At 35.5% G+C, this 18,391-nt stretch overlaps 1 protein-coding gene across 6 annotated transcripts in view; it reads left to right on the forward strand.

Annotated features, from left to right (window-relative positions):
• The window catches only part of CACNA2D3 (calcium voltage-gated channel auxiliary subunit alpha2delta 3), a 409,731-nt gene that overhangs the window by 377,440 nt on the left and 13,900 nt on the right, over window positions 1–18,391 (forward strand). For 3 of the 6 annotated variants that reach the window (XM_414338.8, XM_040646762.2, XM_015293405.4), the window contains 4 exons: window positions 5,353–5,428; window positions 8,637–8,689; window positions 10,274–10,329; window positions 13,966–14,077. In XM_414338.8, the coding sequence (XP_414338.3) occupies window positions 5,353–5,428; window positions 8,637–8,689; window positions 10,274–10,329; window positions 13,966–14,077 (297 nt within the window). Of the gene's footprint in view, window positions 1–3,829; window positions 3,876–5,352; window positions 5,429–8,636; window positions 8,690–10,273; window positions 10,330–13,965; window positions 14,078–18,391 lie in introns of those variants that run through there. The other 3 variants (XR_005839457.2, XR_006931360.1, XM_025154606.3) reach the window with 2 other exon arrangements.

Genomic DNA, 18,391 nt, shown 5'->3' on the forward strand with positions numbered 1-18,391 from the left:
ATAAAGATTCTATCTTCAGAAGTGATTTATTTCTGAAGCTCTTGTAGTCCTACCCCTCTAACATGGGTGCAGACATCTTTCACTAGGTCAGATTGCTCAAAGACCATCCAACCCGACTTTGAACATCTCCGGTGATAAGACAGCCACAGCTTCTCTGGGTGACCTCTTTCAGTGTCTCAGCACACTCATAATGAAAAATTTCTTCTTTATATGCAATTTAAATCTACCCTCTTACAGTTTAAAAGTGTTGCTTCGCTGTATGTCCTGATAAAAAAATTAATGAACTTCGCAATTTATTTCAAACATTGTTATCATCTTCTGTATTAACTGTCATCTGCATTTTTTAAGCATACACAGTGATTTTTCAACTTCTAGATGAATAATATATAATTATCCTGCTCTGAAGAGTGACTTGCCATTTTCATCAATGAAATAGCTGTCAAAGAGAATAATACAGCAGACTGTCTAGTGCAGGGTTACAAACAGACCTTGTTCCTAGCTGCATGCTGCTTGTAGGTACAAAATAACATACTTCACTGCCCTCTTGTCATCACCAATGACAAGGAACTAGACCTGATTTTTTTCACGTTTGCCAGATGTACATCTTGTACTCATGCTCTGAAACTCTCCTCTTGCTGTGTGGATGTTTTCTGCTCCTATCTTGTCCTTGTGACATCTAAAATTAATGTCTCAGAACAGTTTCAGTGTAGTTTGAATTTAGATCTCTCTAAGTATTGCTACTAATTTCACAGAGAGTATTAATATTTTGGGATCCTTGAACCCACCTAAGGAGAAGCTCAGACACGTACAGTGTAAATGAATTGTCATTCCATAAGCTGGAAATGCAGACTGAGCTGTGGGTTTTATACATTTTATGCTCTGGAGCACTTTGGCAACTAGGAATAGCTGAATTAAAAGCAAAGGTATGTGATGACAAGTTCGTTTTCTCAAAATGCTCTGATTTATTTTTAAGCTTTTTTTTTTTCATTTCTTTGGTGATGAAAAATATTAGTTTGACTGCTTCTGGGTATTGATGATTTGTAAATGAAAGGAGAGCCAGAAAAGAAACAGTACAGAACTTCATATGCTGTGCTGCTATGTCCCAACAGGGACCCTCTCCAGACTTAAGACACTAGTTTATTCTTCACAACATTCAATACTGTCCCTCCTCCTCCTCCTTGCAAGAGTATGGGGCAGGCTACACACCTTCTGTCTGAGTTAATGAACGCCTTGCCACCAGAAGTAAGCTATAGTAAGCTATAGTCACTGTGAATTCTCACATAGACCACCTGGAATTAGCAGCATCAAAAAATTAGGACTTCCTTTATCACTGGTTTCCTATACTTGTTTTCTGCACTTCATTTCTTGTGTTTATTCCATGATAAGAAGTGTATTATTCCTATACATTATTTGAAAATCCCCAACTATCTTGAACTGATGACAAGGTATTTGCAATGTTATGCCATGAAAATCCTTCAGCTGTTATCAGTGATGATATTTCACACTGCCACCTAGAAATCCATAGGTATGCTGAAAATATAGATTAGTAGATGAAAGCAATCGAGAACATCTGTTGGTATAGCCTGTACCGCTGGAAGGTCTTAATTTTCTTGAACTAGATTTGCACTTTCTTGTTGCAGAGTACAAGGCTGGAATTCACTATATCTGAAAATAAACATTTAAAAGTTTTTCACTGAAATGTATTTGTGTCCTGAAGTTGCACACCTCATTTAATTTTCAGAAAGTTATCTTCCACTAGCTCAAGACAGTTACACACAGCCTGGGTTTCTCCTTTGTCTAATGTTGAAACCAATTCCTGTGCAGACTTCAGTGATGAGGTGTGGGAATGGGAGCAGTTAGCAGTGTGAGGATGTTAGAAAGCCCGTCATGTTGTCTTTAGCAAAGCTCTCCTGTGGAGTGCTGTAATACACAGAATGGAATTGAGCATCTAGATGGGTTTAAAATTAGATTGTGGGAAGCAGGCAATTATGTTCGCTAAGTATAGTCAGTTGAAAAGGATACGGGTAGCTGCAAACAGTTATTTAAAACTGTAACACAATCACTTCAAAAAGGGTAATCTGGAAGCCTTTCTTTCTGCAACAGTGAGTTAAATCTGTCTGAATGAGGGAAAGATTATTTGGTAAAATCTCAAAGACATTAGCAATAAAATAACACTCAAGAAACGACACCTGAACACAGAAGCACTGCAGTGCCTTAGAGTACTGTTTTGACTACCAATACTGTAGTAGCCTTTGGAAGGAATAAGGCTGGAAGGCTCTCACTATTACATTTACAAGTATAAAAACAAAACAAAGCAAAACTGTATTTGAATTTGTTAGTGCCTTGGAACTCGTTTATACTGAGCTTCAATACCATTCATAGAGACAGAGAGTCTAGAATTGATTCAATATGTTGTAGTGTTCGGATTTCAACATGGCTATGGGCTTCGTCCACAGATCTTTGAAGTGAAGTGCAAAATTCCTTTTTGTTTTTAGCATGGAAGAATCAGGTCTTTGTAAGATCGTTTGGCAATAATGTTTTGGCAGGTATATTTTGTACATTATGTATTACAGTAGTTTGAGTAGTCTTCAGAAACTTTCAGATAGGTGTTGAACCTGCCCACTCTGAAAGTCACTGACATGGGAATACTTGGTTAAAAACTAGAACTCTTTCCAACTCTTCCAGGCTTTTTTTACATCTGTCACGCACTTTTGTAAAGATTGGCCCTTTTTAAATTTTTTCTCTCTCTCCTTTTTTTTTTTTTTTTTTTTTTTTTTTTTTTTTTTTTTTTTTTTTGGCAAACTTGTTCCTGAACCAGAATCTTCACTGTGGAAACAACTTCAAATGTATTTACTACAGTTAAGCTTGTTTTATCATCCATAGATGATATTCTAGCAATTCCAGAGAACAACTTTGTAGTGTTCCATACTGATGAGATTCTTCTTCTCTTCCATCACTCAAAACTTTAGTATTTTATCCCTTTTAAGTGAGGTGTTATTTAGCTACACAAATTTTAACATATTTATTCTAGTTATTCATAATACACTTCTAGATTTTTTACTTCATACAATACAGTACAATAATACACAAATCTAGCATGTTGTGGCACAATATCAGTTATATTGTGTTATACAATATCAGATTATTTGTGTGAGCACAAACTTCAATCTTTTATCTTTGAGCATTTCAAGAAACTATTTATTCTGTCTGTCTTACCTGTAATACTAACAGGCATACAGACTGGGGTAGGGGAGAAGGTTTTTTTCCAAATATATAATATCGGTGCACAATAACAGTATTTGGTTAACACTTCTTAACTGGAAAACAAAGATTCAACAAAGATTGACCAAGAGGTTCTAGTGTATGATCTGAAAGTTGAGAAAATTATTGCATTTTCCAATACAAAATGAAAGGTCACCAAAATTATTATGAAACTTCTTACAAAGAATGAAGACGAAGTTGAGTGCTATTCAACTCGTAGCACTCAAGATTGATAAGACCATTTCATCCAAGTATAATTCTTCGACTGCTTTGCAGAGAACACGTTAAAATTCTTAAACTGTTTTGTATGTGCACGTGTCTCTTGCCACCGTCACTAGCAGGTCCGTGTGGACATACAGCAGAGTTCTTAACAGCAGAGGAATAAAATAGTCAAGTCATTCAGGACTGGAAAGGCAAGCTGTAGAGATTACCTTATGGGGGTTTTATTCTGACCATGGCTAAAGGGGAAAAAAAATAAAGGAAAAGAATGCTAGGGAAAGTGGTGTATTACTGCATGCCATAGAGGCAGCACAGCTTACACCATGTACTGCTCTGTTTGTCTTGGCAGATCTGTGCGCGCGGATCTGGCTGTGGGCGTGATTCTGCCAAAGATGGTCAGTGTTCAACTTACACCCATGTTTAGGTCTCTAGTTATGCGTTTGTCTACCATGTGCCTCTCTCTGCCAGTCCACAAAACAATGGCTTTCTAGCCATTTCTATTTTGAAAATAAGATGAAATGAATGATGTAAGCCCTATGACCAAGTACTAAATGTTTAGCTGAAGCTGCGAGATCCAATATATTTAGATATTTTGCCTGTAAGCCAAAAAGAAAATACAGTGCATAGTAAAGAAGATTTTAGTGATGGTTGCTGTCACAAAATTAGATCAGAAAAAATTTGTATACAGTTTCTACCATAATAGTTTGAAATGTTTTGTTGGTACAGGTTGCTACGTTTCATGGCATGCAGTGCAGAATGCCTTATGGTGGTACTGAATGCAATTCATGACCTGGTTTTGGCAGCTTCTGGGACATCCCTTCCATAGCTGAACTTGTGTGCGCTCCTTTCCACTTCACTTAGAAGCAAGGCACACACTGCAAAATGTTGAAGTCCCATCTCATACATCTTTAAGACATATATGTCCAATTGTGTTCTCTTGTCACTCTGATGATGCAAAAGTCAAATGGATATATTCAATTAAGCTGGTAACATTCATGTATCTACATTCATTGCAACTTATCAGCTACAGATTCTTTACATCTGCTACTGATGTTAACTTCTTTTTATGGATGGATGTAATCTGTTAATTGTTCTATGGACGGACAGATTTAGAGAAATAATCACAACTCCATATACTATCTCTGAGTTCTGGATTTTACATTTAGATCTCTGAAGTGTGTCAATGAGTAAAATCAGAAACAGAAAGAAACTGCCATTTACTATGCATCTGAGGAGGCTTCTAGCATATGTTGATTGGAACAGATACCTGACATGAAATACTTGCCCTCATGAAATGATACGAAAGGAAACCCAACCTTCCTTAATTGGCTGTCCCATGAATACACTGAAATTTCACTTTTCTCTTTGGAAGCAATACTGTGTTATTTCAAATTTGTTACATTGGAGATGTTAAAACTGTGGAAGTGACATTTTGCCTTTTGTGAAGTTTGAGTGTTCTGTTGTGAGAAGCCCCTCAAATGCATAGGTTCTTTTACTTTCTGGGGCTAAATGTGCTGATCTCAGTCCAGAACCAATTGTTTAAGCATCGTGTTGAATGTGTATTCTCCTCTTCCTCACGTTGTTTATCTCATTGTGTGTTACACTGTATGTATATCTTTCCTTTTTTTTCTCCCAGTTACACCTTCTCTTTGTTCTGCAGTCTGATAAAATCCTTACAAAGTTTTCACGTAGTTTCTCACCTTTATTCTCCTTTGTGCAACGTGTATTTTAATAATCCCTTTCCGTCTTTTCCCTGCTGCCTTTCCGTTTCTTTTTTTTCCTGTCTACTTGGGGCAGACTGTTTCATATCACCATGTTTACTCCACTGTGTTTTCTCCTTTTAGTCAAGCAGTTTTCTGTTCTTCTCTGTAGAATTACACTTTATGACTACCAGGCCATGTGTAGAACAAACAAAGAGAGTAGCGACAGTGCCCATAGCTTACTGGACGTAAGTACAGTGAATTTTATGAGCACCTTTCCATGTACTCATCAAAGAAAATTGTTGCAAATATCTCATGGCCATTCTAAGCCCATTATTTTAATTTGGAATGCTTAAAACTCTTACGTTTATCATAGTGCATACAAGGAATGGTTCATCATAAACCAAAGGGAAGTGTTAAGTGTTTTTCAGTTCAAATACTTATGCAATCATTTTTACACTGGCCTTCCATTCTGTCTGACGTTCCACCAGAATATCCATTGCACCATGTGAGTCTTCCTCAGGACTTTTTGAAATTGACTATGGAGTGTGCTTTCTTTTGGGAGCTGGGATCACACATGCCGTTTTTGTATGCAAGCATGTATACACATGTAACGATGGAAGTGAAATTTAAAATTTATTTTTATATATATATATATATATATACACACACACATATATGAAAGAACTGGTTCATTGGTGAAGTATACAACTGAATGATTTTAACAATTTCTTTTTTCCACAGTATTTGGAAAATATATATTAAAATAAAATGCCAGTGATTACTTAAATCCCTTTCTATCAGTCAGCTCTGGATATAACCCCTGTCCCTTTACAAGGCCTGACTAGAGTAAAGCCAGGTCTAAATACATCTTTTATTCCAAATCATGTCTAATTAATAACTCCAGGGGTGTTTTATAATCATTTATATATTTTGCTGATTGCGATAGTAGTCTATCAGTTAGAACTGCCAAAGCAATAGCTGAACTGTAGATCTTGCATATTGAACAGGGACTTTTTTAATGGCAGTTTTTTCATGAAAAATTATGTAAAAGCATAATGTGAAGCAAAATACTGCTGCAATTTTACCAATCTGGAAAAGTTATCTGATACTATTTTTAAATGAACAGGGCTCCAGCTAGAAAAAATTACCCTGCCCACTTAAACTGCTGAGGAAATATCAAAGTTCTGGCAACTTCCAAATAGTTATAAACGTACAGCATCTATGATTTAATAACTTTCGGGATGTTTTACATGTCCCCGTGCTTTTCAAATACCTGCAAATGTGGGTTTACTGCACTTTCCAGACTTATTCACTAATGCCTGAACCTGAAATTAGATTGGTATAACAAGAAGTACTGGGCTGTGCAATGAGACTTACACTATTGGTGAAATAGTGCAGGACACTGTGATTCACATTTGCACAAAAATTTTAAATATATTAAAACTTTTAGCAGCAGCCTTACATTCTGGGACTTGGGGCTTCAGGTCAGTGTGCACAAGTACTCATGACATGTCCTTTTCTTATTTTATTAAAGATACGAAAACTCTTATTTTAATCTTCAAGTGGGTTTATGTCAAATTCAGCAAGAAAGATGGGCAGAGCTTTGGATGGTTGCTGATTTTTCTGTTGATTCTGTCACTTCTAATAACTGTGACTACAGAGAAAGTACAAAGAGAGCTCATAGAAAAAAAAACACAACAAAGCAGATAGAGCCAGATTCCTCAAAAGTATTTTATTTTTCTTCTGTTTTACTCCCACAGTTTTGCACAGATAGATAAGGATATTGGGCAGCAATCCATACACATAAGCAATGTGTTTGTTCACAGATACGTATAATTCCATTTGAGAATTACGATTGTGTAAGTGCAGTACTATATATAGAGACTGAGAAAATCTTTAAAAAGTTCAAAACCAGATACTAATGATTTAAAAAGCAGAGAAGTAGAGTATAGCTATGGAAGACCATGTGACAGCTGTCCCACAACATTCTGCCACAACTGTGGAAAACAAGTCAGGGCTGGACCCTGGTGTCTGGTGCTGGTGTTCAGGTTGTGTAACTAAAATGATAAATTAGAGATGGACAAGATTTACAAGATTAGGATTACTTCTTCAAAGGCAACCTGTTAGTTTGCTATTCAGCATATTTTCTTGTTTCAAATTATTTAAGTCCCAGATAAGCCTCAGTAGAACCAATTGGTTGCAACGAATTCAGTGCCGTGGAATCACCCATCTCAACCTTTGCCTCTCAGCAATAGCTGAGACACATGCAGAGAAGGAAGCTGATTGCAGTTGTTGAGGGAACAGTCTTTGAGTGTGAAAGGCTATCTTAATAAAATCCCGTATCATGAAAACACATTTCTAGCTATGTAATGAATTTTTTTCTGCTAAAATTCCAACACGTTTTTCTGATTTTGTAGTCATGATTTTGAAATCCTTTTTTTTTCCTGATATATTTAAAGAGTTATGTCATTTTCTTTCTGCTCTCCTGTTAAAAGTTACATTTTAATAATACATATTATCCTTTACGTATATTAGTTACAAATAATAAGTACGTGTTATTTTCCATTATATAATTTACTGTTATCCAAGCAGAAGTGCACAACAAAATATTTAATTACTTGTATGGGAAATGTCAAGTTTTCTGATTGGGAATGAAAATAAAAAGGATGTCCCACAGGACTGAAATTTTGTTTTGTCTTCATCCCTAGGTAATACAGCTTTTTTATCTTCTCTTGTCATACAGTACTTAATTGGAGAAAACCTTGACAGTCCTGGGCTGCATTCTGCTGGCTTGTTATTTCAGAATTTCATGGCAGTGAGCAATATGCTTTCATAAATCAATGATCTTATGGATATTCTTTTTTAATACATAAACCAAAGTTTTATTATTTATCTGTGTTATTCGTAGTACTGTAAACACAGGATTTTAAAAATATTTGCTTTGTTGTGTTATAATCCAGCAAGGATCTTAGAAATTACATTCGGTGCTTAAAAGTGAGCCTTCACTATGACACAGATGACTTTGTTTAGGTAATTTCAAACGACAGAAGCATTTCCTAGTCTCATTAGACTGAGATAATGAATAGAGATTTACATTATAGAGAGGCAATTCTGTGAGTTGCAGCCCATGTTTTCTAACAGAGCTGTTTCTCCAGCAATAGCCTGGGAAATAGGAACCCCTAGAGGTTAAATATTTAAGAATAGTTTGCAAAACTTTCCTTTTCCAGTTGATAATCTGTGTATCCAACCAACCACATTAAAAGAAAATTTCATTACTGTATATTTTACTATTTGGAGGAATGGTATATTTTCTTTCATAACAAAATTATTGTTCTTTTTCTCATGCTACCCATGCATTTTAATATCCATAACATCGTCTTTACACGAAGAATTCAGTTAAGATATAAATACTGCATGTTTTGCCCTTTTATTAAATGAATTCCTTCTCTTCAGCCTTATAATGCCTTCTTTGCTGCAGTAAAATGGATTATGACAGAGCTTGTCTTGTAAGTAATTTTTTTCAAGAGTTTAATGGATATTTATATAAATTAATGAGTATTTGTATTTTTGAATGCTTGATGAACATCTTTTGTTTTTGTCATTTACATATACTGTATTTTATTTTATTATTTTAAATTTGGTGATAGTTTTCCTTTTTTTTTTTTTTCCCAGTCCAATTTAGCACTGTTAAATTAAATCTGAAAAAATCCCAGCTATGTGAAGGTGCAGTTGCACTTCTATTACATTATTCGTGGTCTTCAATTCTATCTGTATGTCTTTGCTTAGTAAGTCTAGTATATTGCAATATACAATCCAAATTTATTATTGTGGTTAAATTGAACAGTGAATGTTGAGTTTAACACGTGTCATGTTGTGGTGCTGCTTGGGAAGGCTGTTGTGAATACAACAAACTGTTAGAGTGATTCACTGCAGAGTTTGTCATCTCCTGAATTTTTCTAAGATGGACCCTTTACAGCATATGCCAGATAAGGCATACTCTGTAGATTGTATTCAGTTTCCACCTTGTCTAATTCTTCTAAAAATTGAAGTTAACATAAAATGAGCATTGCCCTTAAGAAAGTTTGTCAATGAATTCACAGGGAAATACTGTATGAAGTGGAAGCCTGTATTGAATTTGTTTTACGGTGTTTATCAGAGAGCAGGGCTGCAGGTCAAACTAATTTTATCTCCCTTGGAATAGAATTAATCGATTTTCTTGTAGTCCGTTTGTTTTAATTGCAAATTATATGAGCTTCCCAGAGAATTTGGGATAAAAGGTAAGGAAAATCGACTGGGTGGCTATTGCCAGAGGGCAGAGATTGATCTTAATAACAGCGCTCAAAGTAAATATCAGGAAAATAAATCGCGTTAAAATAAGACTTTGATGCAAACCATGATAACTTAAAAAAAAAAAAAAAAAAAAAGAACAGTGAACTTTCTGTGGTTAGAAACGTTGCAGTTTCATATTCCTATGATAATCTGGATATTGGTTTTACATTCCACACTTACACTAACTGATAGACGGATATTTTTCAATCCATTCTTCAGAGCAAATTGAAGTATATTTTAATGGGGAAAATGCATTCACTAGGTGTTTATTTAGAGCTGATTAGGCACCAGTTAATCAGTTTTTGCTGCTCCTAGAAATAATATATATATATATTTGTTTTAAATCGTGAAGTAATTGGGGGAATTATTTTATTTCTTCTCCTCGAGGCAGTGAGGGTTGTTATCAATCTCATGGCATGTTACTAGAGAGTCAAAATGCATTACATGATGAAGAGGAGCTTTCAGTAATGTTCACCAATAAAAATACTGTATGCTGCCATGCACCGAGAGTTTTTATGGACACCAGATAAGAATAAGAATGTAGTTTAGCAGTAGGGAAATCTATGGTTTATTTTGGAATAAATTCCTGGCGGTAAGATACAACAGAAGCAGAAGTTGATAACCCCAGACTTACGTTAGCCACATGAATTTCAGTTCTGCATTAGCTTCTCTTTAAAGTGGGATTAATGGTATCGAACTGCAGTCAATGTTGTGTACTGAAAACATTCTGTGGGATAATTTGAAAAATCTAATTTCTTTAGGTTCCTTGTGGAGTTTAATCTGTGCAGTTGGTGGCACTCTGATCTAACAGCAAAAGGTAAGTGTAAATTCTGTTTTACTTTCTTTTTCAATTTAAATGTACATTAAAAAATTAGATTGAATGGTAGACTTCTGAATAAATTAGTTTGCCTTTCATTTCAGCATCCTCTTCTCTTTTAATATTTCCTAAAATAAAAAGGAGAATTGAGATCTTCTATGAATAACCAGGGTACTTGTGTGCTCTACGAATGCAATGCGCTGCTATAATGGAAAAGTTAAAAGAATAGAGAATGAAATAGTAGATTTTCTTTTTCCTCTAAAATATTTCTCTTCATTCTAAGATGATCTATGAGTTAAACAGCCTGCCTTTTTCTCCTTACTACTATGTTTCTTCTGGAGCTGTTATAATATGTGTGGGGTGCTTTTGCTTCAAAATGCCATTTCAACTTAGTTCCAAAGGAAAATGTTAATCTCAATATAATTTCATATGGAAATAAATTTTAAATGTTAACATACTAAATTTAGTATGTTTTTATTTTTAAACAATATAAGCTAAAAATATATTTTGTTTTATTTTACTATTCAAAATTCTTCTGAAATAACAGTGAAATTTTAAGAATCCCTAAGAATTCTAAGTTTTGAATTTCAGTTGTCTCATATTTTCACAGATTTTTTAATGATATTTTAGAAGTGTTGCTCAGAAGTAAAGAGCTAATTTGCATCAGTGCTAGTCAGTGTGCTATTTCGGAGGTCAGTTTTGCAGCACAGCATTTACTGGTACAATGATTTAAAGTGATTTTTTCAGCCTCAGCTTTGCAGTTTTCTATACTCCAGCAAGGCAGGGATTAAACGTGTTGCTTTATATTTTAATTCCTATTTTCATTGGTACTAGGTTGTCTTTTTGCCAAAATAAGAACCTGGCTGAAAGTAGAGCATTGGGAAAATTGAACACCCTGATGCCCTGGAGTATTTCAGTGTCCTCTACCAGTCAGCTACTGGGCAGTATAGCAGTAAATGGCAAACCACTTCTCAGCTTCTGGCTGATGTACGTGCTTAGCCGAGAGAAAAGAAGGCTGAGATGGGTGTCTGCTGGAGATGAAGGTTTGAGATTTAGGTGCATCAGTGTAGTGAAGCATTTCCCATACTGATTGAAACTGTATATTTTATTGCAACTTTGCAGCCAATTTTTCTGTTGCATGAACAATGAGCCTGGTGTAAACTGGATGCACATGCAGAAACAGATGTCCATGAAAACGAGCTGCTTCATTATCAGCAGTTTCTGTATGGGTCATCTGAAAACCACAACTCGCTTTCCAGTGATGTCCCTAACCATGATGAAAAGATCTCTTACATGGATGTCTGTGTAGGATAACAGGGTTTGCTGTGCTAGCCCCAGGAAAGTCAAATCTGTTCCTATATTTGAAGAGGAAGGGCAGGTATGCCAGCCATCACACTTACTGTTTGTACAGCAGCACAAGGCAGCCTGAGTAGAGAATAGTTACTTTCTTTGGTGTGGTTTTTTTCAAGTGTACAGTACTAATATGCCTTAATATATCCCGTTATGAAGTATCCAATGACACTTGAATTGTATGTTAGGAGAAATATCCTCTAAGGGCAGCATCCCTCCTCACCTCTTTAAAATAAATGTCTGTTTTGGTTTTTACACACGCTAACTACAAAAGGCAGCAATTAATAAGTAGCAACCTTTCATTTCCTGAGGACATCATTTCATGTCACTTTAAATCAGCAGAGTAACTGAAGAATTTTCATTCATGTTTTAGTTGAAAGTGAAGTTTTTGCTACACAATTCCCTGCTCCATTTCTTTGATGAGTAAGGGTATCCAAAATACCCTCTCATCACACTCACTGGAATATCATGGTTTTATGGCACTGCTTGTCCAGTTCAGATGTGGTTAGGCAGTAAGTGATAGTTTGGAAATCAGCAAGTATTAGCAAAGTGAAAACAAAGGAGATTTACAGACAAAATTTAGCAGGCAAGAAAAACATGTACTTAGGTATGTTCATCTGTAGATGCTACATTGCCACTACAAGTTGTAATGAGTATGACTTCAAAGCATGAAAATAAAACCAATGAACTCACAGATTCAGTTATTTTTACTTAATGGTGCTTAATAAAACTCAGCAAAATTTCAAGTCTTTTAATGGGGAAATTGCTTCATATAATGATTGTAACAGTAATAGAGTATGACACGTTAAAATCCTAGACCTTCCCCATGCACCTGTTGATTTACAAAGCCACAGTAGGAAGAATACTCTTGCACGTGGTCTTGTAATGTTAATCATGTGAGAGAATGTGGAAATGTGGAAATGTGAGAGAAGAAACTGATGTCCTAAACCTTGGGCAATCCCACCATCTTCTGGACTCTTAAGAGGGCCTGAGAGGCTGTCTTTGGCAGCCTCCATTACAAGACCCTTGTACTGATATAAATGAGGGCAAACACAAAATTACAGGTGAGATAAATTTCAGTCATTCTTAGCAACAGGTAAGGAGGAAATAAGAGAAAGAGAGGAGGTGCAGTAGAGCTACTCAGATAAATTTTAAGACCATTGTAAGTTGTAAAATTGGTCGTGTCCATAATGGAAGCATCAGAAACAACAAAATTTTTCTCACCAGTTTCAGTACTGTTCTTGAGGTACTCTTCAGGGGAATGTTTGTTCTAATTAAATACATTTCAGAAACACACATGATTGCAAATGCAGTTTTGTTCATTCCCTTGTCAGTATGTAGTAGCTCACCACTAGCTCTGAAACGGATTGTCTTGAATGGAAGACCTGTGGAGTCCAAGAGCCTGTTTAGTGCAATCTATTTTTGTCATACTTGGTCTTGTTTTCTCACTTAGCAATTAGTTTAAGATAGGCTTAACATTTGTGCTGATGTGCAAGTGTATCTCTGTGTTAAGAAAGAATGAAGGGGTGTAGAGGTAAAGGAAGGAATGAGGGAGAGGCATTGTCCAACAGATGCATCAGCGTGAGAGTCAGAAGAGCTGCCTGTAGTTCCCAGCCCTGCTTCTGTCCTGTCATTTGACCTTAAACACTCACATTTTCTTGTGCCTCGATTTCCCCACCTTTAAGGTATAAATAATGCCCCCTTCTTCACCCTTGTGCTAATTAAAATTGTTATGGTGTTTTTATGATTACAGTCTTGGGAAGTAGATTACAGGCATTAATTCTAGGCAAGGTAATGCTTCTGTCCCCTACCCACAGACTTTATATTCAACTGCTGAATCTCTAGAGATCCCCAAGTCTTAACTCAAAAAAAGTATTTTTGGCTTCAGTAAAATCCATCAAAATTTAGTCATCAAATACATGGAAGCACTGATACTTAATGAGTTACTGATGCACATCACTGAAATAAAAACAGCAGCAAGTCCATCCCAATTCCATGGAGAAAGAATAAGAACTTGTCCATAAATATAAACAAGTTTGGCAAAGGCTAAACCATGAATAACTACTTTAATGGTTAGGTGTTACAAAATTACATTCTATGGATAGATTTTTTTCCTTTAGTTGAAAAAATAGTGTTATGCACTGCCTAGGAAATCTCACAGGGTGGCAGAAGCTGAGTAACATTTCCATTCTCTGTGCTCTGTAATACAGCTTCTCATCTTGTTCAGAATTCTGTGTGCTGTTCTTCCCATATTAACATCAAGATATGTTTTTGCTGTGCCTATAGCGCAGAGGTTGAAACAAACCCTAGAGCCCTGTGATACTGAATATCCAGCTTTTGTTTCCGAACGCACTATAAAGGAGACTACGGGGAATATTGCTTGCGATGACTGTTTCAAGTAAGCCCTTTTGATTTTTGTTTTATACAACTTTGTGGCAAAGCAGTAAAACTGAATTATTCAAGGTTATGTTGAAGAACGTACAAGTCTGTGTGTTTTATCTTAGATAACAACCACTGTCTCTTATTCCAGGGGTCATTTACAAGTTTAATACTCTTAAATTAAAGCAGTGGCTATTATTTTCTTCATATATATACATATATATATATATGTAAAACCAGTAGAAACTTTGGCTAATTTCAAAGAATATTGAAGTCTTTTCTTGGGAATGGGCAGCAGTCTAAGGCAAATTTTGCAAAGATTTGGATACACAGAAGTTAGTACTGTTAGCGCTTCTACAGAGGAATGGAACTCTGCTGGGTAGGTTACAAGTTCCCTTGTGCTGTGGTGAGATCTGGTTGTTTTACTTGCATGCCAAATGTTTCCTCCTTACAACTATTAGGCTGAAAGACTGGGAGAAGATTAAACCTATCCTTCAAACTTTCATAGCTAGAAAGATGAGTTAGTAGTAACACATCTTTCATGTCAGTGCTGTAACCTTCTCAGTTCTCCTGGTGCTACTGTAAAGTTGCCCGTCATAGGGTTAAAAAGAAAAGGATGACTTTCTTCCTTCATACCAAAAATGTCTCTTCTGTATTTCATGCCTTTGTACAATGACATTGGTACTGTAGTTATGTTGCACTCTAATTGGAGAATTGTGTAGGTATTGAACATGAATACTGTTTATGCAATTTTCTGTACTTCAATTAGTCTCTTTTAATTAGATTTCCTTTTTGCTGAGCAGTCATATTTATCATGGAGATTAACATTTACAGCAATATTTTTTTCTAACAATATAAATATCAATAATGTTTAAGACAAGCAAAAATTGTTACAGCTGTCCCCTTCTAGAATAAATCAATGTGCAGATAGCAAAAAAAGGTGAAAACATCTTTTTGAAGTCAATAGTTATGCTTTTGGGTTGGCTGCTAAATTTTCTCCTTAATGTATTCACTGTTTTAGAATAGAGAATAACAGTAAGTGCACTGGAGATATCATTCAAGCACTGACATTCACTTTTTATTTGCTGTTGACCAACTTTTAATTATATGGATATTATTACACTCTAGTGTGAATAATTGTTATTATATGGCATTGTAGGATAGAAATACAAAGTTCTTTGTAGGTCGATCCAAGAGAACATTTTAAGTGTTTTAGTGTTCAGTCCCACTGACTGAAAAGAACAAACATAACAAAATCAAGCTATGGATTTTCCACTTGACGTGTCAAACGCAGTGTACATTGCACCGCTTTGGCTGCTTGATGCCAGCTCTGTAGAACTCAAGCACTTTTGTGCTCATTTAGCAGAATATTACTGTAAAGCTGTTTAACAATTATCATATCTCTTGTGTTTCAACATTGCAAACAGGCACGTTTCTATCAAAAGAAGATTAATCTAACAGAACCAAGTTTTCTCAAAGGGATGCAGATTTAGTCTGTCTTCTTAGGTAACTTCAGGTCAAAGGAAATAACTTTCAAAAATAACACAATTCTTCAGTGCTTGGACAGCAATGAGTTGGAAACTGCGTTGAGTGAAAATTATAGTATTTCAGAAATAATGCGCTAAGATCTTTTTCATAGAAAAACATTTTGTGCTCCACAGTGGAACAAAAAAAAAAAAAAAAAGAAAGAAAGAAAGAAAAGAAAACCGTGTAAGTTACAAACTGATCTCAAGGCACCCATTATTTTTCTCCACAAGCAATGGCAAAACCTAAAGAAATAATCCAGAAGAACTGTTAGATTCTCATGGGAAAGTTCTTCATTATACCATTTACCCACTGTCATTAACAATCTACAAATTGCATCTAAGATTGCAGACTACATTAGATTCCAAATATTTTTGTTATAACCCCAGACACTTTCCCGCAGAACAGCTAAGGAATTTGACCCAAAGTCCTTTGTAGACCTACATCTTCTGACCCAGTTTTCTGTTTCGTGGTCTCAGTATCAATAAATATTTTTACAAGCAAGTGTATTGCTTAACGCTTGTAATTTAAGAATGATGAGCTCAATCACTCAAAATTAGGGTTCAGCCTTATATGCAGTCAGATGTGAACTGATGCTTTGCTCTGTGAACACATCTGAACAGCGGCTATTGTATACGTGGCGCTCAGTTCACCTCCCTTTGAGACAGTGAAATATTTTTATGTGCCCTCCTTGGATTGTGTTACAGATTAATCAACTTATGTAGTACGCTTGCCAACATTTATTACAATTAGAAAAAGTGGTATGTAAATATTTAGCTGAATATTCATCCATGCTGATATTGTAGGATAACCACTTCCTCTCAAGTGCACTCTGTAAAAAGTCACTATACCGTGAACAGGTTTGCAACTAGAAGTTGTGCAATACTCTGCTGCAAGGAAGTTTTTGTTGTAGGCTACTTATTCAAGTCACTATCTTTCTTTCATACAGTGTCAGGCACAAGAGAGCCCTTGTCTGAAAAAGAGAATAAAAACAGGTGTAGAGTAGAAGTAAAAATGATGACTGTTGTTAATTGAAATCATAGAGCATTACTTAGATAAGACATTTTGGAGTACAAATACTGTGCTGTTGCTAACAAAGTCAAAGTCATCCAGGGTCATGTGGTGAGAGGCAAGGGCTCAGTTTTATTCAACGCTGTATGTGCCATTACTGGTCTGGAATACTCAGCACTTCACAGTGCTTAATCAAAAGGAAACAGTTGCCAGCTGTAGTTAGGAAAACTAAGCCTTGCTCTTATAAATGCTCTAAGTTTTAATGATGGATGCTTAGACTCACAAATGTGAGTCTAAAATGTAAAAAAATATCTAGAAAATGTATCCTAAAAAGTCTAAAAAATGTATCCTCACACATACATCACACTCTGTGGTTTATGCTAATTACTTTATAAATGGCTGGATTACCTTAGCAAGTCATCTCTCAAAAGTTATTCTAGCAATGGAAAGGCACCTATAGACTGAAATGGGCTTGAGTCAGGCACTGAGTGTATAAGTATACTCTCTATATGTAAACTTATCTCTTACTAGCAAAAAATAAATGCTACTTTGGGATAATTTGCAGTGTTTAAAACTGATTTTCAAAAATATAGGTTTTATTAAGAAAGCAGGAGCCTAAAAGAAAATAAGAATTAAAGTAAGAATGTCATTAGGGTCAGGGTTTGGCTATCAAACCCCACAATTTTTTGTTATTCAATATCCCAGCAATTATTAAATTAATCTGTTATTTAAAGAACAATCAAAAATAAGTCAACCCACATTTTCTGTGTGCTGTCAACAAAAGAAGAAAAAAAATGGGATTTTTTTAAAAATATGAATTGCTTTCATATTTTCCAGTAAGCTAATCCCTTTTATAGGAAGAAAGAAAGAAAGAAGGAAGGAAGAAAGAAGGAAAGAAAGGAAGGAAGGAAAAGAAAAAGCAAAAAGAAAAGGAAGAGAAATGGAAAAAGAAAAAGAGAGAAAGAGAGAAAGAGGAAAAGAAAGAGAAAAAGAAAGGCAGTCCATCAGAAAAGTGAGATGATGGACTGATAAATGTTCCATGGCAGCTTCAATAGTGGAAACATTTAATTGCTAAAGAGTCAGAAATATGCTTTGGCTAACATAGCATCTCAGTGCTTTTGCAGTTTTATGAGGTATTGCCACAGTGTGTTAGCCAATTTTTAATGCAAGTATGTCAACTAAAGTTCTCCAGCAATTCTCACCAGATACATGACCAGTTTTTGCTTTCTGCAGCTCTTTGCATTACAGAGTTTAATTGCTGATATTTGAGACCACTGAGAATTATGGTTTTTTTCTAATAAATTAGCAAGGATTATCGTCTGTCTGACCAAATCAGTTACCTGATGTTTTTAGTGTATCCACTCATCAATTTTTAGAATAAACAGAAAGAAAGTTTTCTCTAATTGCAAATCTATTCTTTGGAGAATTCTAATATTTTTACTTACTTTCAATTGGGAAAGCACCATTAATTGTATTGTTAACTCATGAATGTAGATACAAATATTCTTTTGTAGATCCAGAAACTTACTAAATAAAATGATCTATTAATACATTAAGTATGTGTATTAGAATTGCAAGGAACCATTTGACTTCATGCTTGCCAAACTTGCATGTGCAGCTCTGGAAGCTATGAATATACAAATCAGACAGTAGTCGCACAGTCAAATGTTTTAAAATCTGCCCTTCTACCCTCTCATGTTCTTCTGCTGGACTTGAATGTCGATCAAAAATCTGGCCTTACTACCAGTGACCCAAAAGGCAAAGTGCCCTTCTGTTTGAGCTGAATTACTCATAGGTC

Source organism: Gallus gallus, chromosome 12 (assembly GCF_016699485.2).
Source record: "Gallus gallus isolate bGalGal1 chromosome 12, bGalGal1.mat.broiler.GRCg7b, whole genome shotgun sequence".
Lineage (NCBI taxonomy): Eukaryota > Metazoa > Chordata > Aves > Galliformes > Phasianidae > Gallus > Gallus gallus.